The sequence below is a fragment of the Neolamprologus brichardi genome, chromosome 3 (genome assembly GCF_056152115.1).
Source record: "Neolamprologus brichardi isolate AB-2024 chromosome 3, ASM5615211v1, whole genome shotgun sequence".
Classification (NCBI taxonomy): Eukaryota; Metazoa; Chordata; class Actinopteri; order Cichliformes; family Cichlidae; genus Neolamprologus; species Neolamprologus brichardi.
In genome coordinates this window covers 18649740-18677359 of record NC_142106.1, presented here as the reverse complement: position 1 = coordinate 18677359, position 27620 = coordinate 18649740, and the positions used below count along the sequence as shown (strand labels likewise).

The 27620-nt window shown below is 40.0% G+C and overlaps 2 protein-coding genes across 2 annotated transcripts; both read right to left on the bottom strand.

Annotated features, from left to right (window-relative positions):
- Nucleotides 1–576: 576 nt before the first annotated feature.
- On the bottom strand, nt 577–13742 carry LOC102782323 (uncharacterized). The gene is made up of 6 exons (XM_087839196.1): nt 13627–13742; nt 7169–7519; nt 4874–5087; nt 3439–3503; nt 2726–2836; nt 577–1235 (listed from the first exon to the last, which is right to left on the bottom strand). Exons 1-6 carry the CDS (start codon nt 13673–13675, stop codon nt 577–579), a joined length of 1449 nt encoding a protein of 482 aa, XP_087695322.1. The 5' UTR covers nt 13676–13742.
- A 1965-nt stretch (nt 13743–15707) lies between these two features.
- Nucleotides 15708–26979, bottom strand: LOC102782617 (uncharacterized). The gene is made up of 6 exons (XM_087839195.1): nt 26879–26979; nt 24343–24693; nt 20900–21113; nt 20286–20350; nt 17643–17759; nt 15708–16372 (listed from the first exon to the last, which is right to left on the bottom strand). The coding sequence occupies exons 1-6, from the start codon at nt 26925–26927 to the stop codon at nt 15708–15710; spliced, it is 1461 nt and encodes a 486-aa protein (XP_087695321.1). The 5' UTR covers nt 26928–26979.
- Between the last annotated feature and the right edge of the window lie 641 nt (nt 26980–27620).

Below are 27620 nucleotides of genomic sequence, written 5' to 3'. Positions count from 1 at the left end.
AAATTTGTATTACAAAGCAGTTTTAAATAATGTAAACCCTCAATACAACCTTTGACATCAAATGTTATGGTAACATAAAGCAACATTTACATTAAAGTAAAACAGAAATCAAAATTAAGGTACTAAGATTCAATAAAACATTAATATACACACACACAAAATATTTTGGTTATATAATACATGCAAATCTAATTCATTCAAATAGTCTATGTTTAATGCTCATTAGCTTAAAACCCAAGACTTAATTTTCAGGTCTCACCTTTTAAATAACTGTTGGTGTAAAAAATGTAACCATCCATAAACAAAAATACAAAGAGCAAACAGGAATTAAAACAGTCGGTTCATGAATGTCTGTCTAAGTGTTATCCATCAGCATGCAAGCCATGCTTTACATGGATTTTTCCCCATAGCACACCCAAATGAAAATCTTATAAAAGAAGAACTATAAGACCAAAGTAATTTCAAAGTTGATATCTTCTAGTTTCTGAAGCCAAGCTTGTAAAACATGTGGCTAAGTCATTAGTAGATGTTAACTGAAGGTTTTCCAGTTTTTGTTCTCCTTTGTGAATTGGCAGCTCATGACTCTTCAGTTAAATCTTCCAGTGCATAAAAGCGGTTATTATTGCAAGCTAAATGAGAACTTCCTGAATAACTTCTATGCAGTGGTGAGAATGCATCTTGATCTAGCAGGGCTTCGGCCTCACTCTTTGAGCTGTGATCCAGCATTTTCTCTGCATTGCTGGTTAAAGACAAGCTAGGTAACGCTAAAGACATAATAGCAGGACTACTTCTGTTGCGATGTTTTCTTTGGATTGGTTGGCCTGGTGCTGGATTGCTGTTCTGTCTCTTGACTCCTAAATTTGAACCTTTGTGGTGTAAGCTGCCAAATTTTGGAGGGTAAGTTTTGGTTGAAGCTGTGGATTTTGGATTATAGTCATCAGCACAGTAACTAGCATTGGAGTCAAGGTCAGAATAATGACTGAAAGGTTTTTTAGGGATGTCTGGTTTGGACGTGAAAAGGCCCCAAATTGGTTGGTCATGCTGGGTAGCAACAGCACGAGACGGCTGATCATTTCTTTTTAGCCGGCGAATGATCTCTTCTTTCTCCTGAAGCTCTGACTTGAGTCCAGCCAATCTTTCTTTTAGCTGCTCAGTTAAACTGTTTAACATATTGTCAGTGCTGCTATTCTTTCTTTGGTCTGATGACTTCCTGTGAAGACGCTCTTTTTTTTGGGCTGTGTAGACAGAAAAAAAATGTGTCATTAATAATGTGACATTAATTTACGGATTAACAAGAAGGGAAAGTAAAAGCAACCCAAACTATTTTTGTAAAAGAAGACATCATTTTAAAGTGACTTTAGCTGTGAAGCAACAAAATGAAGATTTTTTTCCCACCAAACATTTGAATCTGAAGGTAATAAAAACATTAAAACACTTATAGGCAACTTTTCACAAGATTGTCGCCCGTCCTTAACTTCACTGCATAGTTGTACTTTCTTTTTTTCGATTGGTGATAGGTACAGGACCACCACCAAGGGAGGCACTGGGCACCCACCAAAATTGGCTGGCCCCCCAAGTGACCCCCACCACCAAGAACACAAGTGAACACAAGAGAGGGCAAGACACCCTACAATGAGTTGAAACATTAACTTGTTATTTATTCCTGCACATATCATTTTTGTCACTTTAGATGTCCCTCACTGTTCTGTCTTTGGTGTGCCACCCCAATATTCTTTTGGCCCCCATATGAAAGATTTCTAGAGGTGTCCCTGAATAGACATGAAACAAGTAGAGATACTAAATAAAGATATTTTGGTGATTATGGAGAAGTAAATAAATGTTATGGACTGGTACTTGTATATCACCTTTCTACTCAGTTGAGCAGACATCTAAGTCTCATTCACCCAATCACATGTGTTCATGCAGCGCTTAAGTACTTTATAGCATTTACATGAATGCACTGGGGTCAAAATGGGGTTCAGTATCTGAACACGGATACCTCAGCGCGTAGTTAATCAGACGAATCCACCAGCCTTCCGATTGGCAGATGACCCGCTCTAACACCTGAGCCACAGCTGCCACTATGTGTGCCCCTTTGGCCATTAAGAGCACTCCAACTATATTTCTAGCTTTTGTTTTATAATATGTGACATTAATAGACTTTCAGTAGTCTTACAGGACATTGTTTTTTTTTCTTTTGAAGAGTGGGTTGATGTTTTTGATAGCACTAAAAGCAAAGCTGTTACTATTGTTTTTTCTACTGAAACAAGCTGTCTTTAGTAAGTACTCAGTAATAGCACTTTGAGGTCTGTGGTCTCTTTGAGCATGCGGTTCTTGTTTGAGAGGTGCATGTCTGCCATCCTGTGGCAGTTGGACAACACTACAGACATAAACCTTTTCAAGGCAGAGAAAACACTTAGATCAGGGGTGTCGAACTCCAGGCCTCGAGGCCCGGTGTCCTGCAGGTTTTAGATCTCACCCTGGGTCAACACACCTGAATCAAGTGATCAGTTCATTATCAGGCCTCTGGAGAACCTCAGGACATGTTGAGGAGGTAATTTAGCCATTTAAATCAGCTGTGTTGGATCAAGCACACATCTAAAACCTGCAGGACACCGGCCCTCGAGGCCTGGAGTTCGACACCCCTGACTTAGATGCTCACCACTTCGCTCATGTCTTCACTTTTTAGCTGTATCATCTTTGTTAAATGAAGAAAGTGACTTACTTGATTTATTGTTTTTCTTATATATCAGTAGAGCTAATATAGCTGAAAATAAGACAGAAGCCAACCCTCCAGCAGCAAAGGCAGCGGTGCAAATGTCGGAGCTGCAGGTGGCTGAAATAACAACATGCATGATGTTAACATCTGATCACATTATCTGCTAAATCACAAACATGATGTCTGCAACATACAACAGGTTTTCCAATATCTAGGAACTATGGCAAACTAAGCAGCTTCCTTTCTTAAGAAGTGTTGCATAATCACATAAATGGCTCCATGTATACAAAATAAAACACATTTATGTTTTTATTTTATTACAACAAGATTTTCCCTGAGCTAATTATCGGAAGACTTTTCAGACTATACCTGAAAACAATTGAATCACCTTCGACTTCCTACAACTCAGATGTGATATAATGCAAGAAAACTGTTTATTTAATGAACAGATTAATCAAATTGCATATGATTTGATTTGAGGTTGGATATGCGTGGTGGTAGTTCTTTTTTTTATTTGTTTTAGTTAAAAAGGGACAATGTATTATATAAACATGATTGTTGTCATTTGAGGCACTGTTCCAGAGTTTAACACTAATTTGCATCTGCAGTTCCTGGGCAGATTGGAGTTTTTAAAAGTAAGTGAACTTCCTACAACAGACTGCATTTCTCTTATTCTGTTAGCCAGCAGGTACATGTGTGATGTTCAAGTCCCCGTGTACCTGATATGAGGATCTTTGTCTCTCTGGTCTGGTTGATCTCTGGCTGGTGAACCCTGCAGGTGATGCTGTGAGAACAAATATAGCACATGCAAGTAAATTAGTAACATTTAATGTGGACAAAGGTGTTTTGTTTTCAAAAGATTTTTAACAATAAGTGCCCTTTGTCACCGATTCTGTTTAGAATTTTTATGGACAGAATTTCTAAGCGTAGCCAAGTGGTGGAAGGCTTTCACAGAGAATCTCATGTCTGCTTTACACGGATGATGTGGTTCTGTTGGCATCATCGGATAATGGCCTCCAGCTCGCACTGGAACGGTTCGCAGCCAAGTGTGAAGCGGTGGAAATGAGACTCAGCACATGATTCTCATTTCGGAGGCCATGGTCGTCAGCTGGAAAAGGGTGGAGTGCCCACTCAGGGACGAGTTCCTGCACCATGAGTGATTGCAGTGATGCAGACGCCAAACTGGTCCGTCATGATGAAGGGAGAGATGAGTGTCAAAGTGAAGCTCTCTGTTAGCCGATCAATCTACCTCTAGTGACTGAAAAAACAAGATCGCAGATAGAAGAGGGAGAATTGGGCTTCCTCCGAAGAGTGACTGGCCTCTCCCTTAGAGAGTCGGGCCATTCGGGAGGGGCTCAGAGTAGAGGCGCTGCTCCTCCACATTGAAAAGAGCCAGTTGAGGTGGTTCAGGCATCTGACAGTGTCAAATGCCTGAACCACCCGGGGCCTCCTCCCAGTGGAACACTGAGCTGCTTGGGAATGCCTTGGTGTTGTCCCGGGCAAACTGGAGGAGGTGGCTGTGAAGAGACAGGTCTGGGCTTCTCTGCCACCCAGCCCCGGATAATTGGAAGAAGATAAATGGATGGATAGATGTTTTTTTAAGAAATTAAATATAATGATGAGTTGGGAAAAAACTGCCTGCTTGTGTCTGATTTACTTACCAAACATGGTATATCACTGGTTAAATCTTTTAAGAAAACAGGATCAATTTAATAGAACCAAATTTAAATGGTTTTTTGGGGGCTCCCTTTAAGGGTGACTGCAAGTCATCCATGCACATCTCACCCTCTGCCCTTGCTCTTTTCTTCCCATCCCTTGTGTCTATTGCTTTGGACGTTTAAGACTTCACAGAGAGAAATATGTTCATACACAAGAGTTTTACCTTTAAAGAAATCATAAATGCCAATGACCAGTCAAAATAAGGTCATAAGATTTAAAACTATTCCTCTTCACATTGCACTAATGATGTCTTAACTCAATAACAAGTCTGTTTCATGATACATGATGTACTGCATCGCAACCTCTCGCATATGAGAGAGCAACTTCTGATGTGTCTGAGAAATGTTTTGAGGCATAAGGAAAACATTTTGTTTATGTTACATAAAATAAATTCTAAGTGAGTTTTGAAAGACGGAGCAATGATGTCAGTTGAACCTGCTGTTCGCTTCCTGCAGAGTAACTCTTTGTTTGACGATGAAACGTCCGCTGGCATCTCGATCTCTTTCTGAACCTTGAGCAGGGATGTCGTTTCCTTGGTGATCCAGAAATGTTACCTGAGGCTCTGTTGGCCAGAAGTTCACCTCACACTGCACAGTCACCCGACATCTTTCAACCGAAACCACTGAGAGCTTTGGCTCCGAGACTGCACCTGTAAACAAAAAATAATCTAATCAGGTGTGCCAACTGAATCTTTCATCTGTCATCACTTCCTGAATAACCAGCTTCATGACTAGTTTTTATGTGCATAATTCAAGCCATCGTCTTAATTAAGCTTCAGGCAAGCAACTATACCAAATGTAGTTCACTGTGAGTAGCTAAAGATAACCAAGTTATCAAAAGGTAAATAGGTAAAGATTAAAATCTTTCTTAATAAAATTAAACACTATAAAAAGTCTTCTTTAGAAACTGCATTAGAGTGAAAAATCGAACAATTAATCACATAAACTTGGTAAACAACTTCAAAGAGACATGATTTTTAGAATAACTACATGGGGAAAAAATAGTATACACAGTTTACTCCTTACACAATTTAAAGTACTCTAGAGAGCACATAATGACAACATAATGAGGACAAAACCAGTTGAACCTGAGATACTCTGACGCACATGTGTGCACAGACTGAACTCTCAGCCTTTGTTGACACAGCACTTCACACAAGCTTAGAAGTGTCAGTTACTTCTTATCCATTCACACGCTTCATTTCATACTCACAGTAAACACAGGTTCTAGATTTACCCACAAAGTGTAATGGAGCTGCTAAAAAATGTTTTCTATTATGAAATTACTATTGAAGTATTAACAACTAGCTGGGTATTTTTTGTTGTCATTTTTATGGGCCAAAAATTGCTTAGCACTGTTGCCTCATAGAAGCCAGCCGTAATGCAAAAATGTCTATCTAACCATGTGTTACAATCAGCCAAAAAGTCTTTTTGATGGTGTTTTAAGAGGCGAATACTACGAAAATTACACTCAAGCAAGCGTGTTATCCTCTTTCATCATTTAGATGTGACTTGGCTTAATCCCAGAGATGGGCAGTAATGCGTTACTCGTAACGCATTACTGTAATCCGATTACTTTTTTGAAGTAACGAGTAAAGTAAGGGATTACTAATGCAAAAATGGTAATTAGATTACCGTTACTTTCCCGTAGGAACGCTGCGTTACTGCGTTACTACAACCCTGATTTTTTTTGGAGAATGTCTCATGACAGTGATGTAAGCAAGTGCGATGTTCGTGACAACAGCTGTGTGCAGATCAACAATGGATAACATAGCAAGTGCGGGAGAGAGTATGAGCATGCAGCGTTTAAAGCGTGGAAGTACTGACCTTACTTTGAGTTTGATTCCATAAAAAGTGACAAAAACATTAGCGTCTGTTGTGCGTGGGAAGAAAACTTCTTTTTACAGCAAAAAAACCCCCTAAACTTCCAAGCAAGCACCAAGTGCTCTACGACATGATGGGAAATTCACAGAGAAACTGCCGTATCCTTCCACTGACCGCTGTGGCACACCTGCACCAGGGTAAACCTCCGCCTACCCAACTCCTGCTTTACAGGTGAAAATAGAGCAACAGGACCGCTAGTCTTTGACTTTATTTATTTTCTGCTGTGTTTTATTTGCATCTATTTGAAAGAGTGAGTGTAAACACACAAAAAAATATATTTTATGTGCTAGAATGTGCAGAAAATAGGTTTAAATATTAAACAAATTTCTTCCAGTCAGAGAATGTTGCATATAATTAAATTTTTGCTTGATACATAAAGTTAAAAGATTAAAACTAATAAAACAAGTTTTAAAAAAGGACTTTTCCATTTGATTACATTTTGTATGATGGATTATGCAGAAAAAGTAGAATTGGGCGGAAAGTTCTATCGGTTTATCACCTGTTCAGATTGTAAATCGTTTTTTTAAAAAGTAACTAAGTAACTAAGTAATTAATCACTCTTGAAAATAAGTAATCAGTAAAGTAACGGGATTACTTTTTTGGGGAAGTAATCAGTAATTAGTTACTGATTACTTTTTTCAAGTAACTTGACCAACACTGCTTAATCCATCAAAATGCCGTCGCTGGGTCTATTTGGACACTGAATCTGAATAATTCACAGAAATGTATAAAAGGAATCATTCACATTACTTGGTTCGTTCAGCCTATGATTTGATAAACTAGACAAGGTCCAAGGCCTGTGCAGCATTTCTAGCTTTGGTTATTTAGTGAACTTGAGAGGACGTACCAACAACAAGCTCCACTACTGTGACCTCCCGAGGAGCATTCTTCCAGAGCTTGAGGCATTTGTACTTCCCTGCATCAGACATTTTCACATTGGAGATCCTTAATGAGACGTTTCCATCTTTCAGTTCTTTCATGATCAAGCTTGTCCTGTAGTCAAAGATTGGATTCTTTATCTCGTAGGTCTCACAGCCATCCCGATACAGGAAGACCACGTCTGGGTTCAGACCTTCTTTGGACCACTCAACAGTCGGAAAGTCAGAGCTGTGAGAAATCCTGAAGTTGCATGGTAGAATAACATCTCCACCAGCAAATGCTAGAACCTGCTCCTGTTTGCCATGTGCAGCATGTTCACCTAGGAAAAAAATACATAAATATATGAATAAATGTATTCATTTTATACTACATTTTATAATACTTATTCATCTCTGGGTGAGGGACGAGCAGTCTAAACAGATCTGCCCACACCTCCTTCTCCATGGCATTCCCAAACCAACTTAATAATGTAATTACTCCAGTTATTGTCAGGTGTGTCCTCAGGAATTCTCATACCCGAATCCACCCAAAACACCCCACCTAGGAGCCATCCAGTCATAATTACTTCAAACGGCTTCTTTGAAGGAGAAGCAGTTCTACTCTGACTCTGAAGTCCTGAATTTGTCACAGTCCTGGGTCAGTGACCCAGTGTTTTTGGTTTTTGTACTTTTACTTTTGATACTATTATGAATTATAACTGTTTGTGTTTTGGTTTCCCAGTGTTTATTCTGTGCTCCCTCTGTTTTGTGTCATCCCTGCCTGTGTATCCCCTCTAGTGTAGTCAGGTCTCTAAGTCTGTGTCTTTGCATGTGTGTGTGTTTCCTGTTTTACTTTGAAGGTCTGTGTCTGATCGCAGTGTGTTCAATTTAAGTTTCACCTGTCCCGTCATGTCTGATGACTCCCAGCTGTGCCCTCCTTCTGTGGCTCATTCCCTCGTTATCCCTCTGTGTATTTAAGCCTTGTGTCTGCCTGTTAGTTGCTGGTTCATCTGCGTTATCGCCCTACAGCATCTTATGGTTTTCTCTCTGTGTCTTCCTGCATCTCTGTTTCTAGCTTCAGGTTTGTTTTATGCTTAGTCTTCCCAGTTTAGGTTTTCTCAGTTCTGTTTTTTTGCCACCCTCGCCTTTTTGTATTTTCAATTGCCACAAATAAAGCTACCTCACATCAGCAGTGCCTGCATCTTGGGTCCTTTACTAATTCCACACGGCTCGCCCCGCCAGCCTTGACAGAATTCTTATTCTTTCACTATATTTATAACTTGGGCTTGTTTTCATTTATTTCAGTTATGCAGTTAGCAATCAGACAAAAAATAAAACAAAGACATGATTTTTTTTTAAAGCTGCACTGGACAGCACTACTATTCCACTGACTCCTATAGGATGGTATTGCATTTACTTGTAATAATGAGACCTTGGACCTTATTTGTGCAACCTTAAAGGAATTTTTTTTTTTTTTTTGCCATACTTTTCAGTTTTTTATACTAGTCAGTTTCCTACTTGCAACCAGATTGAGATGTAGCATTTGCATTTGCCAATTGCTGTTTGGCTCTTTAAATTATTCAGTGGCTTGCATTTGCTTTCTTGCGCAAGAACAGTTGTTTGCTTACGCAATCTTGTGTTTTTCCTTCCTTGATATGGCAGCAGATATCATGTCATCATGATTGACTCATCAGGCTGCACAAACGTGAGATGATTTGCAGCCACCAACTGTAAAAACTATAAAATAAAGAAGGGCTGAGTGACTTCCTTTGAGCAACACTATATCAGTCACAAATGGCAGTGCATAACCAGATGAGGTAAAAGAGATGGGTAACTAATAATGATCGAGGACTTACAAACAACTGTAAAACCGAAGACAAACTCTTCTTGATTTGATTTGATTAAATAAATAAGATTCTTTTTCACCTGTGACACAACGAAGGTAATAAGATTATGATTATTATTAGTAGTGATAGCTAAACAGTAAAGCTATGGGTTTGTTTGTTTTTTTTTTAACCTATGGCGCTCATTCCGACTCTGAGACTGATGGAAACTCCAGAGAAATGCAATGTAATTGTGCACATCTAGGAAATCTTCCGATGAATATGCCTTTTTTAAGATTTAAATCATAAAAATCATGCTAACATTTCTGGATGCAAGAAAAATGCTTTCACAATCAAATACATTTATTTTTAAAGAGTGTTTAATTAGCTATACTTCATTAATTTCCAGGACATTAAAAAAATGCAACACTGTACTTATTAACACCAACCACGTCACCAGTGGATTAGTTTTCAAATAAAGATCTTACATTTCAGGAGTCTCCAATTTTTTAGATTGTATAGTTGTTTCTGTTAAAGGTTTTTCCATAAACAGGTGAACATTCTACTTAACATTAATGTTGATTGATGTTGCAAAATTTTCCCATAAATTTCCATTAAGGGTGCTTTGAGTGCTGGATTGCTCTTGTGCCTTTGCTTTAACTGCATAAAATCTAAGGCAGCTTTGCCTTTGTGACTGAAACGATACTCAGAGTCAGATACACAAACAACTGCCACAAAAATAATGCAGTATGATAAGGCGCAATAGCAGGAATCCCTGTAAACATACAACTATTCAGAATATCTGGACAAGGGACAAACATTGTGGTGCTGCACACTTTCTGGTTTCCTGGTTGGAGTTCCTTTGATAAATCATAGATGCACCAAATATTCTGGGCCACCCATGAGATCCAGAAAATTTGGCTGTTGCCCTTTAATCCAAGTTAGCAAACTAGCATGGACTCTCAAACGACACTAGTAAGGAATAATAGTAGCAGTAGTAAAATATTAAAATATAACAATATTGTAAGCTGCATTATTACAGTGATGATCACATGAAACAGCCGGAGGCATAAAGCAAAATCTCTGCTATTTGCACCTCTTACAGAAGAACAATGACTTGTATTGTTGACATAATAACCTTTTACATACTTCCTACCACAAGGTATAAATGTGAAAACAGGTCTTAAGTTAATCCGACTCATCAGTGGAAACTATGCAATAACTTATCTCATATTCCAACACTGTGAATGCAAGAATGTGTGAGTCATATCTCCCTCTTATCACTCTGTGAGCCTGTCATTACTGTTATAATAGCAATAACACGAAGGTGGTTCTGTCAGCATACAGTTTGTAATGTAATTGCATTCACATGTAAACATTTTGCACTTATAAAAAGATTTAGGAAAATCCAATTAGAATCAGGGACTTTGTTGGGACACCGACGCCAGGCCATCTGAGAGAGATAATCTCACCTGTGTGTCCTGGGTCTGGCCCGAGGCCTCCTCCTGGTGGGACATGGAAGACCTCACCCAGGAGGTTTGCTTTTACACTCAGCTCTCTCTTCACCACAATAGACCGGTACAGCATCCGCATCCCTGCAGCCGCAGCACCAATCCGCCTATTGATCTCCCCTTCTCCTGTCACATGTGAACAAGACCCCGAGATACTTAAACTCCTCCAATTGGGGCAGGAACTCGTCCCTGACTGATTCTGAGACCACCCAGTTGAAAGCCTTCCGCCACTTGCTGCACCTAGAAATGCTGTCCATAAACATTATGAGCAGAATAATTTTTATATCACTCCATTTTAGGCTTTTACAGTGGCTTTGTGTCAGGTTTAGACTTCAGTTTAAAACCTTGGCTCTTACTTTTATCCTTTATGGGTTTGTGGGGTGAGGTCCCCACCCTTATTGTCAAACTACTTCCCCACTACTCTCCGACCTGGTTTCTTAGGTCCTTTTGTTAGTGATTTCACGTGACCATCTGAAAAACTATGGATCCAAAACTTTGGAGCAGCTTGACATATACTCTTGGCCTCCTTCACTCTGCAGGTTGATTGAAGGAGGCAGGAGAAGTTTTCAGTTTTCGGTTTTCAGTTTTCAGTTTTTATTTGTCATATGCAAGTTAGCACAGGGTCAACATTGCAATGAAATGTGTTTGATGAGCAGCAGTCACTCAGCAGCATGGTACAGTAGGAGAAAATATAATAAAATATAATAAAATAAAATAAAATAATAAAAAAATAGAAAAATAGTAAGGAGCAAAATATTAGAGAGACATGATAAAAGAGAAAAGATGACTAAATATATGTATCTATAAATATAAATATATGTACACTAGTGATTAAATAAGAAAATCTTGAAAAGAAATATGACGGGAGGGCAGATGGGATATTGCACAGGAATGAGCAGCAGAAATTTACAGTATTGCACTTTTAAATATAAATATCAATAACAATAAAGTGACGTGACCAGTGCAGATTAAACAGAGTACTTGTGAAGCTGCAGGGTAGCTTCTGAGTGCTGTGTTGTGTGTGTTTAAGTGTTGTGGTTGAGGTGTCGTATGGCTTGGTGGTAAAAACTGTTTTTAAGTCTTGTAGTCCGAGCAGACAGACTCCTGTAACGTCTGCGAGATGGTAACAAGGAGAAGAGCTGATGTGCTGGGTGGCTGTGGTCCTTGATGATGCTGTGTGCTTTACGGAGGCATCGCTGGAGGTAAATGTCCTGAATGGCAGGAAGCCTCGTGTCGGTGATGTGCTCTGCTGCCTTCACTACCCTCTGTAGTGATTTACGGCTGCTGGCAGAGCAGCTTCCGTACCAAACTGTGATGCAGCTCGTCAGCAAGCTCTCAATTGCACACCTGTAAAAATTTGAGGTGATGTTGGCGTTCATGCTAAACTTCCTCAGCCTCCTCAGGAAGTAAAGCCGCTGGCGAGCTTTCCTGATAGCAGTGTCTGTTTGAAGGGTCCAGGAGAAGTCCTTGGTGATGTTGACTCCAAGGAACTTGAAGCTGCTGACCCTTTCGACCTTGACACCGTTGATGTGGATGGGCTGGTGTTCCCTGACTGGTCGTTTCCGGTAGTCCACTATCATCTCTCTAGTTTTGCTGATGTTGAGAGTCAGGTTATTTTCCACACACCACTTGTACAGTGCCATCACCTCCTCTCTATAGGCCGTCTCATCATTGTCTGTGATGAGGCCTATGATGGTTGTGTCATCCGCAAACTTGATGATGATGTTGGACTCATGTTTAGCAACAGTCGTGTGTGAACAGGGAATATAAGAGGGGGCTAAGCACACAACCCTGTGGCGTACCTGTGTTTAGGATGAGTGGTGAGGAGGTGTGCTTACCAACTCTCACCACCTGGGGCCTGTTTGTGAGGAAGTTTAGAATCCATCTGCAGATCGGTGTTTCCAGCCCAAGGTCGACGAGCTTCGTGGCAAGTTTCGAGGGGATGATGGTGTTAAATGCCGAGCTGTAGTCGACGAGAACCAGCCTAAAACTCATTTGTTCAGACAGGCTTTTGTTTTATGTGTATCTATCTGGACTTTGTAAAGCACTTCTTTTCTTGAAATGTTCTGCATCAAATTTTGCTTTTTTACTAAACAGAATTACTGTCATGTGACACTCTAATATGCTAAGCACAGAAAATGAGTTTTCTGGCTCCATTAAATAGCTTCACTTGTAGTAGACTGTTTGTACAAACAACAGCAGGACTATCATTTGTCATGATCCTGGGTCTTGACCCAGCGTTTTTAGTTTGAGTTTATTTTGATATTCATGGTCTATTTTCAAGTTCATTAGATTATCTAAGTTTATTTGTTTATTTAGATTCCCCTTGTGTCTTCTACCCCTGTGTTTTAGTCTCCTTTTGCCTTTATGTGTTTCATGCTGCGTGTCTTATGTCGTCAAGGTTATATTGTCTTGTCTGTGTCTCATGTTCCTGTTTTATTTTGAAGGTCTGTGTCCTATGTCAGCGTAGTCAACTTTGCTTCCTTTGTCTCGTTATGTCAGATTAGTGTCAGCTGTTTCCCCATGTGTTCCCACTTCCCCTAATCACCTCCTGTGTATTTAAGTCCTCTGTTTTCGTCGGCTGTGTTCATGCCACGTTTCTCCATTCCATGCCATGTTTCATGTCTAGGTTTTTTTTGTTGTTTATTTAGTTCTCCCAGTTTAGGTTGATGTTAATTTGCTTCAGTTTGCCTTGCCCTTTCTTTGTACCTTTTTTACCAGCCTTATTAAACAGCTCGCTTTTTGTTAACATTCAAGTTCTGTTCCCTGTTCCTTGGAGTCTGCGTTTTGGGTCCTTTTTTCAATTCATACAGTCTGCCTCCCCCAGACCGTGACATCATTTTAACAATAACACAACGATCTTCTTGCTGTCATGTTCTTGGAATTTAAAGCTGGTAAAACAAGTTTGTTTTATTTCTTATTTAGCCTTAAACTTTGTGTTACTCAAACGTACAAATCATGGACATTTGCCTCTTTGCTCTTCCGTGTAACTTCATTTGTAACCTTTTTTGTCATTACTATTGGGATTACATAAATTTGCAGCTCATTTATATAGCTATAAACACATGTAATATAATGTAATAATAGCAGCTGAAGTAGTATTCCCCTCCTTACCTGTAAAAAATAGCAGCAGCCTGGCACACAGAAAAAGGCGCTGATACATCACCAAGGGGCAAAGGCTGAAGTTTCCCTTTAGTCACTGAAATGGTGTAAAAGTTCATAGAAAGTGTACACCGGTCTGAAAACAGGACGAGCCCATTAAAGACAGTACGGTAGACAGGACGCACAGAGACACTTCCTGGAGTTTATTCATGAGGTTTCACTATCGGTGTGTGTGTGGTGCATTCAAGTACACTCCGTGTTTATAGCTACCTAATGACCTAAACTGTCATTAAAATATAAAATAAAATACAGTGATAAAAGCATTTTGTGCTACCAGTTTCACTGTAACACAATGGACTAAACTTGCCACTTGATGCCTTGACTTTTTTCTTTCTTTCTTTGCGTTTATGAGTGTGGGAGAACATTTTCTCCCTGCACACAAGGACGTTCCAACCTGAATATACACACGGATAAAACAAGTCACATGACAATGCATTGGGAAAATGTATGAACAGGTGCAAGTGGTTATTTTTGACTGTGAATGCACTTCAGGAAGCCTGAGGCATATTCTTGAAGACTACCTAAAGAAATTACAAGAAACATTGCCTAAGAGCGTTCGGACTTTGTACCCATTTGTGTTTGTACTTTTCAATGTATTAATCTTTGACGTCAGTGTGTGCAAATTCAACAAATGCCCTACAAACTTTACAAACTACAACTTTTTAATAATAATAATAATAATAATAATAATAATAATAATAATAATAATAATAGACACAATTGAAGACATAAAAGCAATACCAAAGACTTACATCAATATACATTATAGATATGAAAAGATACAATGAAATAAATAAACACTTAACACCTGGGTTAAATGTTCCTGGTGGAGTCATCTGACACTTAAAATCGGGGCAGCGATAAAAGCATTTCCTGAGTAAAAGGTAAAGTCAGGGAAATTAGCTCTGATTCATGCCAGCAGAAAGTACACTGGGATAATCAGGGCAGCAAACAAAGGCACAAATGACCTTGTGCAAAACATTAGCAAACAAGAATGATTTGGGAGTCTTTTTTTTTTTTCTTTTTTTTGGATAACAAAACATTTTTGTTACATGAGCCACTGAAACAGAGCTCAATGTCCAATGTTTCATCTATAAAAATACAAACATATCAATTTCCATTTGCACAGTTTATGCAAAAACATAATTGGAAATATATATATTTTTTCTCTCAAGCACATTGATACATAACACTATACAAAAAAATACAATAGCAAGTAAATAAAAGGCTTTAAAGTGCAAGAAAAACATTTGCTAAAATTATTTCATCTATTGGAAAAGGACTCCTATATGTTAACAAAGTGGTGGTAAAATGGCCTGCATTTGTATAGCTTTACTAGTCCCTAAGGACTCCAAAGCGCTTCACACATCCAGTCATCCACCCATTCACACACTGGTGATGGCAAGCTACATTGTAGCTACAGCCACCCTGGGGCGCACTGACAGAGGCGAGGCTGCCAGACACTGGCGCCACCGGGCCCTCTGACCACAGCCAGTAGACAACGGGTGAAGTGTCTTGCCCAGGGACACAACAACCGAGACTGTCCAAGCTGGGGCTCGGACAATTTACAAGGCAAATTGGAAGGTTGCCTTGTAAATTGGCAACCTTCCAATTACAAGGCGGACTCCCAACTTTTGAGCCACGATCACCCCACAGAGTGTTAACAATGTTAACAAAGAACTGTTTTTTTTCTCCAAACAAACAAAAACATACAAACTAGCCCCAACTCTTAATATGAAAGTAAAAAGAAAGAGCCTTTTATATATAAGCAAAAGTATCACAAGCACCATACATCATGGTCTGGTCCCATTTTTTGACTGGTAATGCAAAGAAAAAGAAAGAAATCATGCTTAATATTAAAAACATTCAAAGAACAGGAGACACTGCAGCTGACTGTCAAGCCCCTATTCCATGCTTCCATCGCTGGTGTGAAATTTCAGTTTCTAGTTATTGCTCAGTTAAGGAGTTTCAGTCATTTAAACTGAGCAAGCATTGCCTTGCCTTATGCTTGAAATGTACAGCTTACATTTCCTTTACTTTTCATTTCTTAATAAACTTTTATGTTCATCTTCTTCAGGTAAATTTCTCAGGAGGCTGTGACGGTTATGAAATTCAGCTAATTGTGGAAGTCCTGACGAGTGTCTACGCTGAGGATGGTGGGTGCTTTGATGGGGTGAGACACTGGAGTTGATCATCTGGTGGCTACTGAGAGCAGAAGAAGGGTTGGATGTTGGTAAGTGTAGTTGTAAAATATCTGGACTGCTGTACATACGGTGGTTTCTTTGAGATATGTGATCAGGTCCTGGAAAGCTGTTTTGCCTTTTGATGATAAGCTTTGAACCCCAGCTTTTGGGTAAGTCATCAGATTTTGGAGTTTTAAAGCTGGTTGAAGCTGAAGATGGGTTTGGATTGTACACACTGGTCGAGCTCTTGTTGTCAGGGCCGTGAGTTAAGAGTAGTTTGGAGGGTTTTGAAACGTCTGCTGTGGTTGTGGAATGACATTGGACAGTTGTTCCACTGTTGTAGGAAACAACTTTGCTGTCCTGTAGTTTTTGCGTCTCATCTTCAATAAGAAACCCAGACTGTCTTTTCATCTGTCCAATGCTGCCATTTACCGAGCTGTCTGTGCTGTTAACTCTTGTTGGGTGGAGAAGGCTTTGATTTGATGTCTTTCTGTTCACTGGCTGCTTTACAATAGCTGTGTAAAATAAAATAAAAAAAGCTGAATCATCTTGTGGCAAATAGAATTAATCAAACTGTATAGATGGCTATAGGAAAATTATCCAACCTTTCACTTGATTTATGACTTCAGTAAAACAAAAACAAAAAAAACTATGATCACTGTACAGACAAAGGAACTCCAAGAAATACACAGATCAGGCAAAACAATATGATCACCCATTGAATATTGTTTTGATCCCCTTTTCACTGTCAAAACATCAAGATGTTAGAAGAACATCTTTCAAGTCGTGGAAGTTGTGAAGTTGGTCCTCCATGGACTGGACTTGTCCAAACACATGTCACAGATGAACAGATTGGATTGAGCTTCATAAACCATTCATGATCCGTTTTTTCTTTATTACGTTGTGTATTATGTTGCTAAAAAGTTCAGGGAACTATTTCCATGAAAGGGGTACATGGTCTGCAAAAACAATTCTTAGGTAGGTGGTACGTATCAAAGTAATACCCACATGGATAGCAGGAGCAATGATTTTCCAGCAGAACAGTATAACAGGATCTGCTGCTTGCCTTTTTCCAAAAGTACATTGTGGTACCGGGTGTTTCCCAGGTAAGCAACTCAACACATGGTTGGTGCTATCAGTGGTGGACATGGGTCAACATGGGCACCCTGAGTGGTCTACAGCTATGCAGCCCCATATCCAACAAACTGTAATGCACCTGTATGCAGATGTATGTATTCATACACCTTTTATCAGAAACAAAATTAACTTTAATTTGAGCTCCAGTGGCTCGTCTGTTGGATTGGACCGCACATCCATCAGTGAGCCTTGGCTCAACATGAACTCGTTGGTGCTCTGACTTCGTTATCTAGCCATCACAATTTAGGCCCAAATTAACTTGCTCAAATGCCTATGCATACCAGTTGTTCCTGCTTCTGACATTAAGTTTGAGGACAAAATGTTCACTTGGCTCCCTAATATATCCCACCCACTTACTGGTGCCATGTCAGTTATCATTAATGTTATGCCTGATCAGTGTATACTATTGAGTCAGTCACAAAACTCCTGAGTTTCCATCTTACACACATGTAATTCTGTCTTTGTGTTCTCTATGTAAAGAGCAACTACATTTTTCTTCATCCTTAAAACAACAACAACAACAATAAAAAATAAAACACCAAAACCACTTTGCTGTCATTTCAAAATGTTTCTCAACTGCTCACTGGCAGTCTATATCAATGGCCCTTGCTTTGCATTTTTTTTGTATAATTCAGAACTGTGACTCACCAAATCTGAAGCATTTTTTGCATGAAAGGGCAATGAATCCAGCTGCAACTAAGAAAAACAGTCCTGTTCCTCCAATGGTGATGGCGATAGTGTGAGGATCAGACTTCATGCACACACCTGAAATGACATAACATTATGTTGACATATGAACAGATAATTCATATTATACCATCCATCCATCCATCTTCATCCGCTTTATCCGGGGCCGGGTCGCGGGGGCAGCAGCCTAAGCAAAGAGGCCCAGACCTCCCTCTCCCCAGCCACCTCCTCCAGCTCATCCGGGGGAACACCAAGGCGTTCCCAGGCCAGCCGAGAGATATAATCTCTCCAGCGTGTCCTGGGTCTGCCCCGGGGCCTCCTCCCGGTGGGACATGCCTGGAACACCTCACCCAGGAGGCGCCCAGGGGGCATCCTTGTCAGATGCCCAAACCACCTCAGCTGGCTCCTTTCGACGTGGAGCAGCAGCGGCTCTACTCTAAGCCCCTCCCGGATGGCCGAACTTCTCACCCTATCTCTAAGGGAGATGCCAGCCACCCTTCGGAGGAAGCTCATTTCCGCCGCTTGTATCCGCGATCTTGTCCTTTCGGTCACTACCCACAGCTCGTGGCCATAGGTGAGGGTAGGGACGTAGATCGACCGGTAAATTGAGAGCTTCGCTTTTACACTCAGCTCCCTCTTCACCACGACGGACCGGTGCAGTGTCTGCATTACTGCAGCTGCAGCCCCAATCCGTCTGTCGATCTCCGGCTCCCTTCTCCCATCACTCGCGAACAAGACCCCGAGATACTTGAACTCCTCCACTTGGGGCAGGACCTCATCCCCGACCCGGAGTGGGCACTCCACCCTTTTCCGGCTGAGAACCATGGCCTCAGATTTGGAGGTGCTGATCCTCATTCCCGCTGCTTCACACTCGGCTGCGAACCGCTCCAATGCGAGCTGGAGGCCCTCACCCGATGAAGCCAACAGAACCACATCATCCGCAAAAATCAGAGATGAGATCTTGAGGCCACCAAAGCGAAAGCCCTCTGCCACTTGGTTGCGCCTAGAAATCCTGTCCATAAAAATTATGAACAGAACCGGTGACAAAGGGCAGCCCTGGCGGAGCCCATCACCCACCGGGAACGAGTCCGACTTATTGCCGGCAATGCGAACCAAGCTCTTGCAACGGTTGTATAGGGATCGAATGGCCCGTAGCAATGGGCCAGACACCCCATACTCCCGCAACACCTCCCACAGGACACCCCGAGGGACACGGTCGAATGCCTTCTCCAAGTCCACAAAACACATGTAGACTGGTTGGGCAAACTCCCATGCACCCTCAAGTATCCTCGAGAGGATGAAGAGCTGGTCCAGTGTTCCGCGACCAGGACGAAAACCGCATTGTTCCTCCTGCATCAGAGGTTCGACTAGCGGACGAACTCTCCTTTCCAGCACCCTGGCATAGACTTTCCCGGGGAGGCTGAGGAGTGTGATCCCCCTGTAGTTGGAACACACCCTCCGGTCCCCCTTCTTAAAGATGGGGACCACCACCCCGGTCTGCCAATCCACGGGTACTGCCCCTGATCTCCACGCAACATTGCAGAGGCGTGTCAACCAGGACAGCCCTACAACGTCCAGAGCCTTCAGGAACTCGGGGCGGACCTCATCAACACCAGTTGAAATGACATAACATTGTGTTGACATATGAACAGATAATTCATATTATACTTAATATAAAATACCATATATCTGCAAGTTTTTCTTCAAGTCTAATGAGTCCTTATTGGTAGGAAAAACACCCAGTGCCCTGCCAGGTTTCTTTATCAGGCTACTAGATTGAGACAGTGACACGTGCTAAACTGTACCGCCAACAAACTCAACAGGACTCCAGACAATGTCAAGAATAGAGGCGATATGCAAACTGGCAAGCATGTGGTGCAGAGGCCGTACATAGGTTGTATTGGAGTAAAGATATAATTTGTTATCATGATCTCTAAGCAGCACAGTGGCACGGTGGTAAGCACTGTTGCCTCACAGCAAGAATTCAATTTCACCATCAGGCCGGGGTCTTTCTGTGGGGAGTTTGCATGTTCTCCCTGTGTTTGCGTGGGTTCTCCCCAGGTAATCTGGCTTTCTCCCAGCATCCAAAGACATGCATAATCAGAAGAGAATGGATGGATGGATCGGTCTCTAAGTATAGATATTTTGGCTGGAACTACATTATCAATCACAGGTGTGTTCTGCGGTGCTGCTGCAGGGAAGGCAGACGCACCTGTGCATTGCAACCAGCCTAGAATCTGTGTAGGGTCCTATGTTTGGGGTGCATTGTTGATGTGTATGGCTGGCAGCCAAGCGTGTACAGCAAGCGTGACAGAGATAATAAAAGATGCTGCAAAGCATGAGGGTACACCCAGGTCTGGTGTGGATTTCTTACAGCTTAAAATAAAGACAACAGTGGGTTAGGGTGTCAATCCTGGTGTGAAGTGACATGTGGAAAGCAACAAGAGAGCAAATGGTTAACATAGTGGTCATCTGATAAAACTCCACACACGGTAATTTATAGAAATCCCAATAAAACCTACACATAAACCCCAAATAGATAGCAAATGCATTAAAAAAATGTGAATATGGGTGTTTGAATGCACACGTGAAGATCTGGCATACCTGGTATGAGGATCTTTGTTTCCCTGGTCTGGTTAAATTCTGGTTGATGAACTCTGCAGGTGACACTGTTTGACAAATACACAGCTTATAACTCACATCATATAAGTGAAAATCTAATTTTACAGTTAGTTGGTTAAACATAATCTGCAGTATTGTGCAAAAGTCTTGAGCCAGTCTACGTGCAATAAATCACTGCACTTTTTCCCCTCTAAAGAATTATATGGGGGGGGGGCACACAGTCTGAACTCTCTTAGGCAATGTTTCTTGTCATTTCTTTAGGTAGTCTTCAAGAATACTCATCGGGGTTCCTGAAGGTCATTGAAATTCTCTTTTGGATGTTTATTTTGTGTTGTGTCATGATGATCTCACAGTGTGAATATAGGGGTCCTGGCTCTCAGGAGGCTAGTCCACAGCAGATAGGGTTACACTGCATGAGACCTACTCCTGACAGTTACTTAATGAGATTAAAGCCAGAGAAACAATGAGTTCTGACGCTGGGTTTTCCTGTTGTCCAATCAGAATATAAAGAGAGAGATTCAAGACTTTTGCACAGTACTGTAAAAAAATTAAAAAATGCTTATCCAGTTATTAATGTCTAAAAAAATATGTATAACCTGCTGGTAGCTCTTTGCAGAGTGGCTCTTCGTGTCACAGTGAAACATCCACGGGCATCTTGTTCTCCTTTGGGGTTTTCCCCATAGATGTTCTTTCCATTGTCATCCAGAAATGTTACCTGAGGCTCTGGCAGCCAGCAATTTGCTTCACAATGCAGAGTTATGGCATCACCCTCCGCTGAAATCACTGAAAGCCTTGGCTCAGAAACAGCCACTGTAAAAACAACAAAACCAGAAGGTGTGATCATTAAATCTGCCATCCTACGCACCTGTCCTTATTTCTGATAAACCTGTTATTGTTTTTATGTTAAAGTTACATCTATGACGTCAAACCCACACTTTATACCACTCTTGGCTTCTGAAGAAGAATGAAAGACACTCTAAGTGATACACACAGAAAATACAAACTGCTTTTACACAATTAAATTAAACTATTTATAGACAGTGTCAAATCACAACAGCAGTTGCCTCAGAGCGATTTAAACTGTAAGGTCACGACCAGAGATGGGCAGTAACGCGTTACTGTAATCCGATTACTTTTTTCAAATAACGAGTAAAGTAAGGGATTACTATTACAAAAATGGTAATTAGATTGCCGTTACTTTCCCGTAGGAACACTGCGTTACTAAAACCGTGATTTTTTTTGTGAGAATGTCTCATGACAGTGACGTAAGCAAGTGCGACGTTTGTGACAACAGCTGTGTGCAGATCAACAGTGGATAATATATCGAGTGTGGGAGAGAGTATGAGTGTGCAGCGTTTAAAGCGTGGAAGTACTGACCTTACTTTGAGTTTGATTCCATAAAAAGTGACAAAAACATTAGTGTCCGTTGTGCGTGGGAAGAAAACTTCTTTTTACAGCAAAAAAAACCCCCTAAACTTCCGAGCAAGCACCAAGTGCTCTACGACATAATGGGAAAATCACAGAGAAACTCGCGGATTCTTCCACTGACCGCTGCGGCACACCTGCACCAGGGTAAACCTCCGCCTACCCCACTCCTGCTTTACAGGTGAAAATAGAGCAACAGGACCGCTAGTCTTTGACTTTATTTATTTTCTGCTGTGTTTTACTTGCATCTATTTGAAAGATTGAGTGTAAACACACACACAAAAAAAATGATGTGCTGGAATGTGCAGAAAATAGGTTTAAATATTAAACAAATTTCTTCCAGTCAGAGAATGTTGCATATAATTACATTTTTGCTTGATGTATAAAGTTAAAAGATTAACACTAATAAAACATTTTTTTAAAAGGGACTTTTCCATTTGATTACATTTTGTATGATGAATTATGTAGAAAAAGTAGAATTGGGCTGAAAGATCTATCGCTTTATCACCTATTCAGGTTGTAAATTGTGTTTTTAAAAAATAACTAAGTAACTAAGTAATTAATTACTTTTGAAAATAAGTCATCAGTAAAGTAACGGGATTACTTTTTTGGAAAAGTAATCAGTAATTAGTTACTGATTACTTTTTTCAAGTAACTTGACCAACACTGGTCACGACCCTATGATAATTATATGGAGCTGTGCTTTTTATAAAGTAAACAACTTTTCTAAAGCTCCTTGAAATTGAGCTTTTAAGTAGATGAGTGTCTCCTCCTATAAAAAGACTTTGGCTCCTGAAAGTCTGTTCCTCTGATGAAAGAAAGATTATCTCATGTGAACCAATCCTTAATCATGGCAACTTTTACAGGAGTTTAAATCTTACATTGGTCAAATATTATTAATAGTATAATATGCACTTCTGAGCAAGGCCAACTGGCCATATTCCCAGTAAAATAATGAAATAAAGCTGGTGTCATTTGAAGGTTTAGCACACACAATTTACTTTACAGACACCCCCCCCCCAAAAAAAAATAAATAAATAAATAAATAAAAAATAAAAAATGATGCAAGTATCACCATGGTTTTTGGTTGTGTTAATATTTTTCATTCATTAGGGACAAAAATATATCCAAATTTGTAACAATAACAGAATTGTATCTACTACCCCTGGCAGAGGTTTGGTGATGCAATGGTTGTTCGTTTAAGGTCTAATGACTGTGACTCAACTTCAGGGATTTAATGGAGACACGAATGAAACAAGAATTTCAAGAAATGCAATAGTCTCATTTCCTGTTTTTCATTATTGGCCATAGCAGCTTGATTTAATGTCCACATTTGATCTAAATCACATTTAAACAGAGAGACATGAAACCAAATGAGGACACACCGGATATGTTGTTCCGGTCCAGCCCACAGGTGGGCGATTGCTACATGAGCAATGAGGCTAATGATCAACCAGTTCAACCTGTTATGAAACACCCAACTATTAAAAAGAAAAGAAAAAAAAGAGTCAAATGTGTACACACACTGAACTCAAAGGACATTCTTGTGGATGAAGCTGTTGTTTGTACTTTAAACTTCAGAAATGACTCAGAAAACAGTCGCATATTTTTAACCCATTAAGATTAAATGTTATGTACACAATGTATTACTTACAGAGCAAAGTGGAATTGATTCTCATTGTATTTCATAACTGCTGCTATATTTACAGCCCATACTCAGGATACTTGCCACTAAAGTGTGATATATAGCAAGTAGTGGCTTGTTCTGTATTTAAATAATCCCTGTTCTGTTCCTTCCATTTGGAAATCTGTTTAAAGTTTCTTTTTTTTTGGATCTATTATGCTATGTTTTTATCTTTGAACTCAACTAGAGCAGCTTTGTATATGTCACAGTCAAAATATGCCCTACTTGTCTTTTATTGGTCGTTGGTGCGACTCTTCTGTTCAGCTCCACTGTCTAAAAGAAGCTAGTTTCCACTATTTCCTATGCTTTCTTCTGTTGACCTCCATAAACAGAACATTTGAACAGAAGGAAAGTTTGCTCTAGCAAGATAGTGGCTAACTTTATCAACCAATAAAGCTTGATACTCATCAAGACTCATTTAACTTTGAAGTAGTTTTAGACTGTTGACAACTAAAGGCTGAAATGTGAGAAGTTTTACAAGTGTGTGGATTTATGGACGTATCATTGATTTTTATTCAGTTGCTATACAACCCGGATTCAGATTTTTAGGTATAATTAATAGCTCAACTGTTTATTCAAAATGAAAATCAAATAGATAGAAGATGAAATGAGATACAGATGAAGAAAAGAAGCAGCTCACAGATACTGTCTATGTTTAAAGCCAAGAGCTCTGTGCTGTTAGGGGTAGGGTCAGCTTATATCAAGGACCACCATCTAACCTAGCATAAACTTTGTGGAGCATGGTTTATCCTCCTGTAATTCAAAATTGTGCCCCTTCGAGCTCTGACTCTAAAGTAAAACCCAGATCCTGATCGCATATTAAATGAATTTAGCTGAATTGGACAAGAACCCAACATTTAAGTGGGTGGAGCACACTTAGGCAATTCAATGGTGAACTCTTTGTGTGGAAATGAACATGAGTGGACATACCCACATCCAGCTCCACTGTTGTAACCTTCCTGGCGACATTTTTCTGGAATATGAGGCACTGGTACTTTCCAGTATCAGACACCTGCACATTGGAGATCCGTAATGAGATGTTTCCATCTTTGAGCTCTTTCATGATGAGGCTTGTCCTGTACTCGAAGGCTGGATTCTTCATCTCGTAGGCCTCACAACCATCCCGGTACAAGAAGACAACATCTGGCTTCAAGCCTTCCTTGGACCACTCAACAGTCGGAAAGTCTTCCTTGTCAGAGATATTGAAACTGCACGGTAGGATAACATCTCCACCAGCAAAGGCAAGAACGTGCACTGGCTGATCCTGAGCAGAGGATCCACCTAGAAAAAAGAAAAGAAAAAAGAAACACAAAAAGGATAAACAACCATATTAAAATGATAAAAACTAAAGTTATTGAAGTAGAGATTAAACAATGTGAGTAAAACTTTACTAGAAGTTATTCAGTGCCTCCAGGTGGATTGACTCCTGTATGTTATTCTATGTGTTATAGGTGAAGAGAGCGCGGAGCTACAAGGCAAACTCTGCAGTTTACCAGTCTTTTTCAAATCCTGATCTATACTCTGAGTATTGACCAGCAGGATTACAGTTACATTACAGAGACAATCAAGTCTATCCTATATATTTTTAATGCCACGTTAAAGCTATAAGGTATAAGGTATAAGGTAACAAAAGTATGACATCCAGAAGAGAAAGCCCCTTTTTAAGAGAAAATTAAATATTCTGACACATTAAACTGTTTTTTATTTATTTTTTGTTGTTTCTTTGTTTGTTTTGGTGGCATTGTTGATATATTTTTTCTCTTATCCAGGTTTGGCCATCTTATCTTATTTGAAATGAAAGCAAATTACCACCCAAAGAGCCCGACAGAAAACAAAGCTGAAAGACTGACAAGGAAGTTTTGTTTCTGAGGACTTTGAATGCCACAATCAGCTGTTGGCACTTATTATCTTTTTCACCTGCAGCAGTACTTTCCTGTGACGCAACAATGACGGCTTAGTCACTCAAATATTCTCTCATCCAATTAATCATGAACTTCTGAATGCACTGCATTTCTGATGGCATTTATTTTTAAATGCATAGTATTCGGTTAATGATACAACTACTGGCACGAGTCCATCTATTGAGGTTTGCACAGTTTTCCTGGCTGGTTCAGCGTGATTAAGATATTGGCCAGTGATGATAACACAGGTTGAATTAGACGTGCACATCAGTGAACAACACTTTTCCACTGCTTGACAGAAGAGGAAAGGAATAGTTCATGAGGTAAGGTGGGGAAGTCCCCAAACCTGTAAGATGTATATAATTGAAAATGTCCCACACTGTCTCACACATACTCTATGTCCCACACTTTGTTAGGACACAGATAATTGTGACATTTACGTGAGCAAGATGCATAGAAATATACTTTATGTGGTACACCAGTTCAACTGCATGTCAGTGCAAATATCTATTCACACAAATCACATGGCAGCAACTCCTCATTAAGACATGCAGACATGGTTAAGACAACCTGGTGACGTTCAAACTGAGCATCAGAAACTTTGAACATGGTGCACAGTTCTGCACCAGTTAACAAACCGTACATTTCATTTGATTCAGGCATGCAGTGTGTGCATCTTTAACAATTTAAGAAAAATTATGATTAAATGATTGCACATCATTGCTGTTCACAATTATGTTTGTGTTTTTTCCTCTTTCAAGTCCCCCAGATTCACTCTGCACTAGACTGTGGCACATTTAATTGACATATCTGTTATTTTCTCTTCCTCTCTTATCCATTTATAGATGTATTATATTCGTATTGATTTGGGGTTACTTTTAAATGCATTATGGTTTTGTTTTTTCAAACTTTGTGAGTAATTACATTAAATAACCATAATTTCAGCACTGGTTAAAAATACTATGACTACAGTGTTTGTAGTAATTATACAGCACTACTACAGATTATATAATATGAAATCCTGTCTATAATGTTGAAAAGTTCCTTTTCTGCTTTTATTCTGAAAATCTCTTAACAACGTCCTGAGATCACTGCAGATTTGAAGCTTGACCTAAGGACGCCGAGTAATTATTTTTCAGCTAACTGGTTTGGCATGATTTACAGAGGTAACGGCAGCAGGTGACGTTTAAACAAACACTTTCTTGCACTAGTGGAAGACAAACAATCGCAGTATTGCTTGGATCCGCAGCACGTGTAATGAAAGGTCATGTTGAGCTTGTGCTGTTAAGTATCCTGTTGATGGCCAGGAATCACTGTTCACCGCTTGGAAAAAGTTAATTTAAAAAAATCCTGAAAAAAAAAAAAACCTGTTGGCTCCTGTGATCTTTATTCTGATAACAGCGATGCATGACGAGGGCGTTTTGCAGTTAACCGACCTTTTAATTTTGCCTTTCAGTAAAATCCCTAACATTCTTTGGCACTTCTCATTTACTTTTCTCTTTCACTGAACGTGAGTTAAATCGTTGCTCTAAACAAAATCAGCATAACCCAGCACTCTTTCTTACCCATATAGGATGACAGCAGACTGGCAACCACGAAAAGACGACGATACATCCCTAAAGGACAAAAGACTTTCCCCCTCAATTACTGAAGAACCAAATTAAATGTTTCGGAAGTTATCATTCTCTCTGCAGACACCAGAAGCCTTTCAGATCAGTGTGATCAGACACACTGATCTGACACTCACAACCTCAGATTTTTGATCTTGGTTTGGCTGTGGGCGGTGCCGCACTTACGCTGTTTCTCACCTGCTGACACACTGACGCTTCAACACCAAAAAAAAAAAAAAAAAAAAAAAAAAAAAAAAAAAGGTGGTGCTCCTGACCTCCCCAGGGGTCGCCATCTGGTGTTAAAAATGAAACATTACACTCGATTTACACAGTAGACGGGCTGATGGTGCTTCATCGACGTGTCAACTTTCCAGCTCCATAGTTTGATTCGTGGAGTCTGCCATAGTATATAGTTTACTTATCTTTGTCGAAGCCCTGTGTATTACTTTAGTTATTATTAGGTCTGAGGTAGTTTCAGGCTGAATTACAGAGCAAGTAAAGCACGTAGTTTTTGCAAAACCTCAATGCAATTTTGCACTGATAACGAGCCTTTGTAGGGTGTTTCTGTTCTTATAGAGAGAGACTGTAGGAGTCCAGTTTCACGTTTATGTACAAAAACGTGTTGATTTAACCCAAATAAAATATATTTTAAAAAGAACGTTATTAAATCGATTTATTTTACAGCCTTCAAACAAAT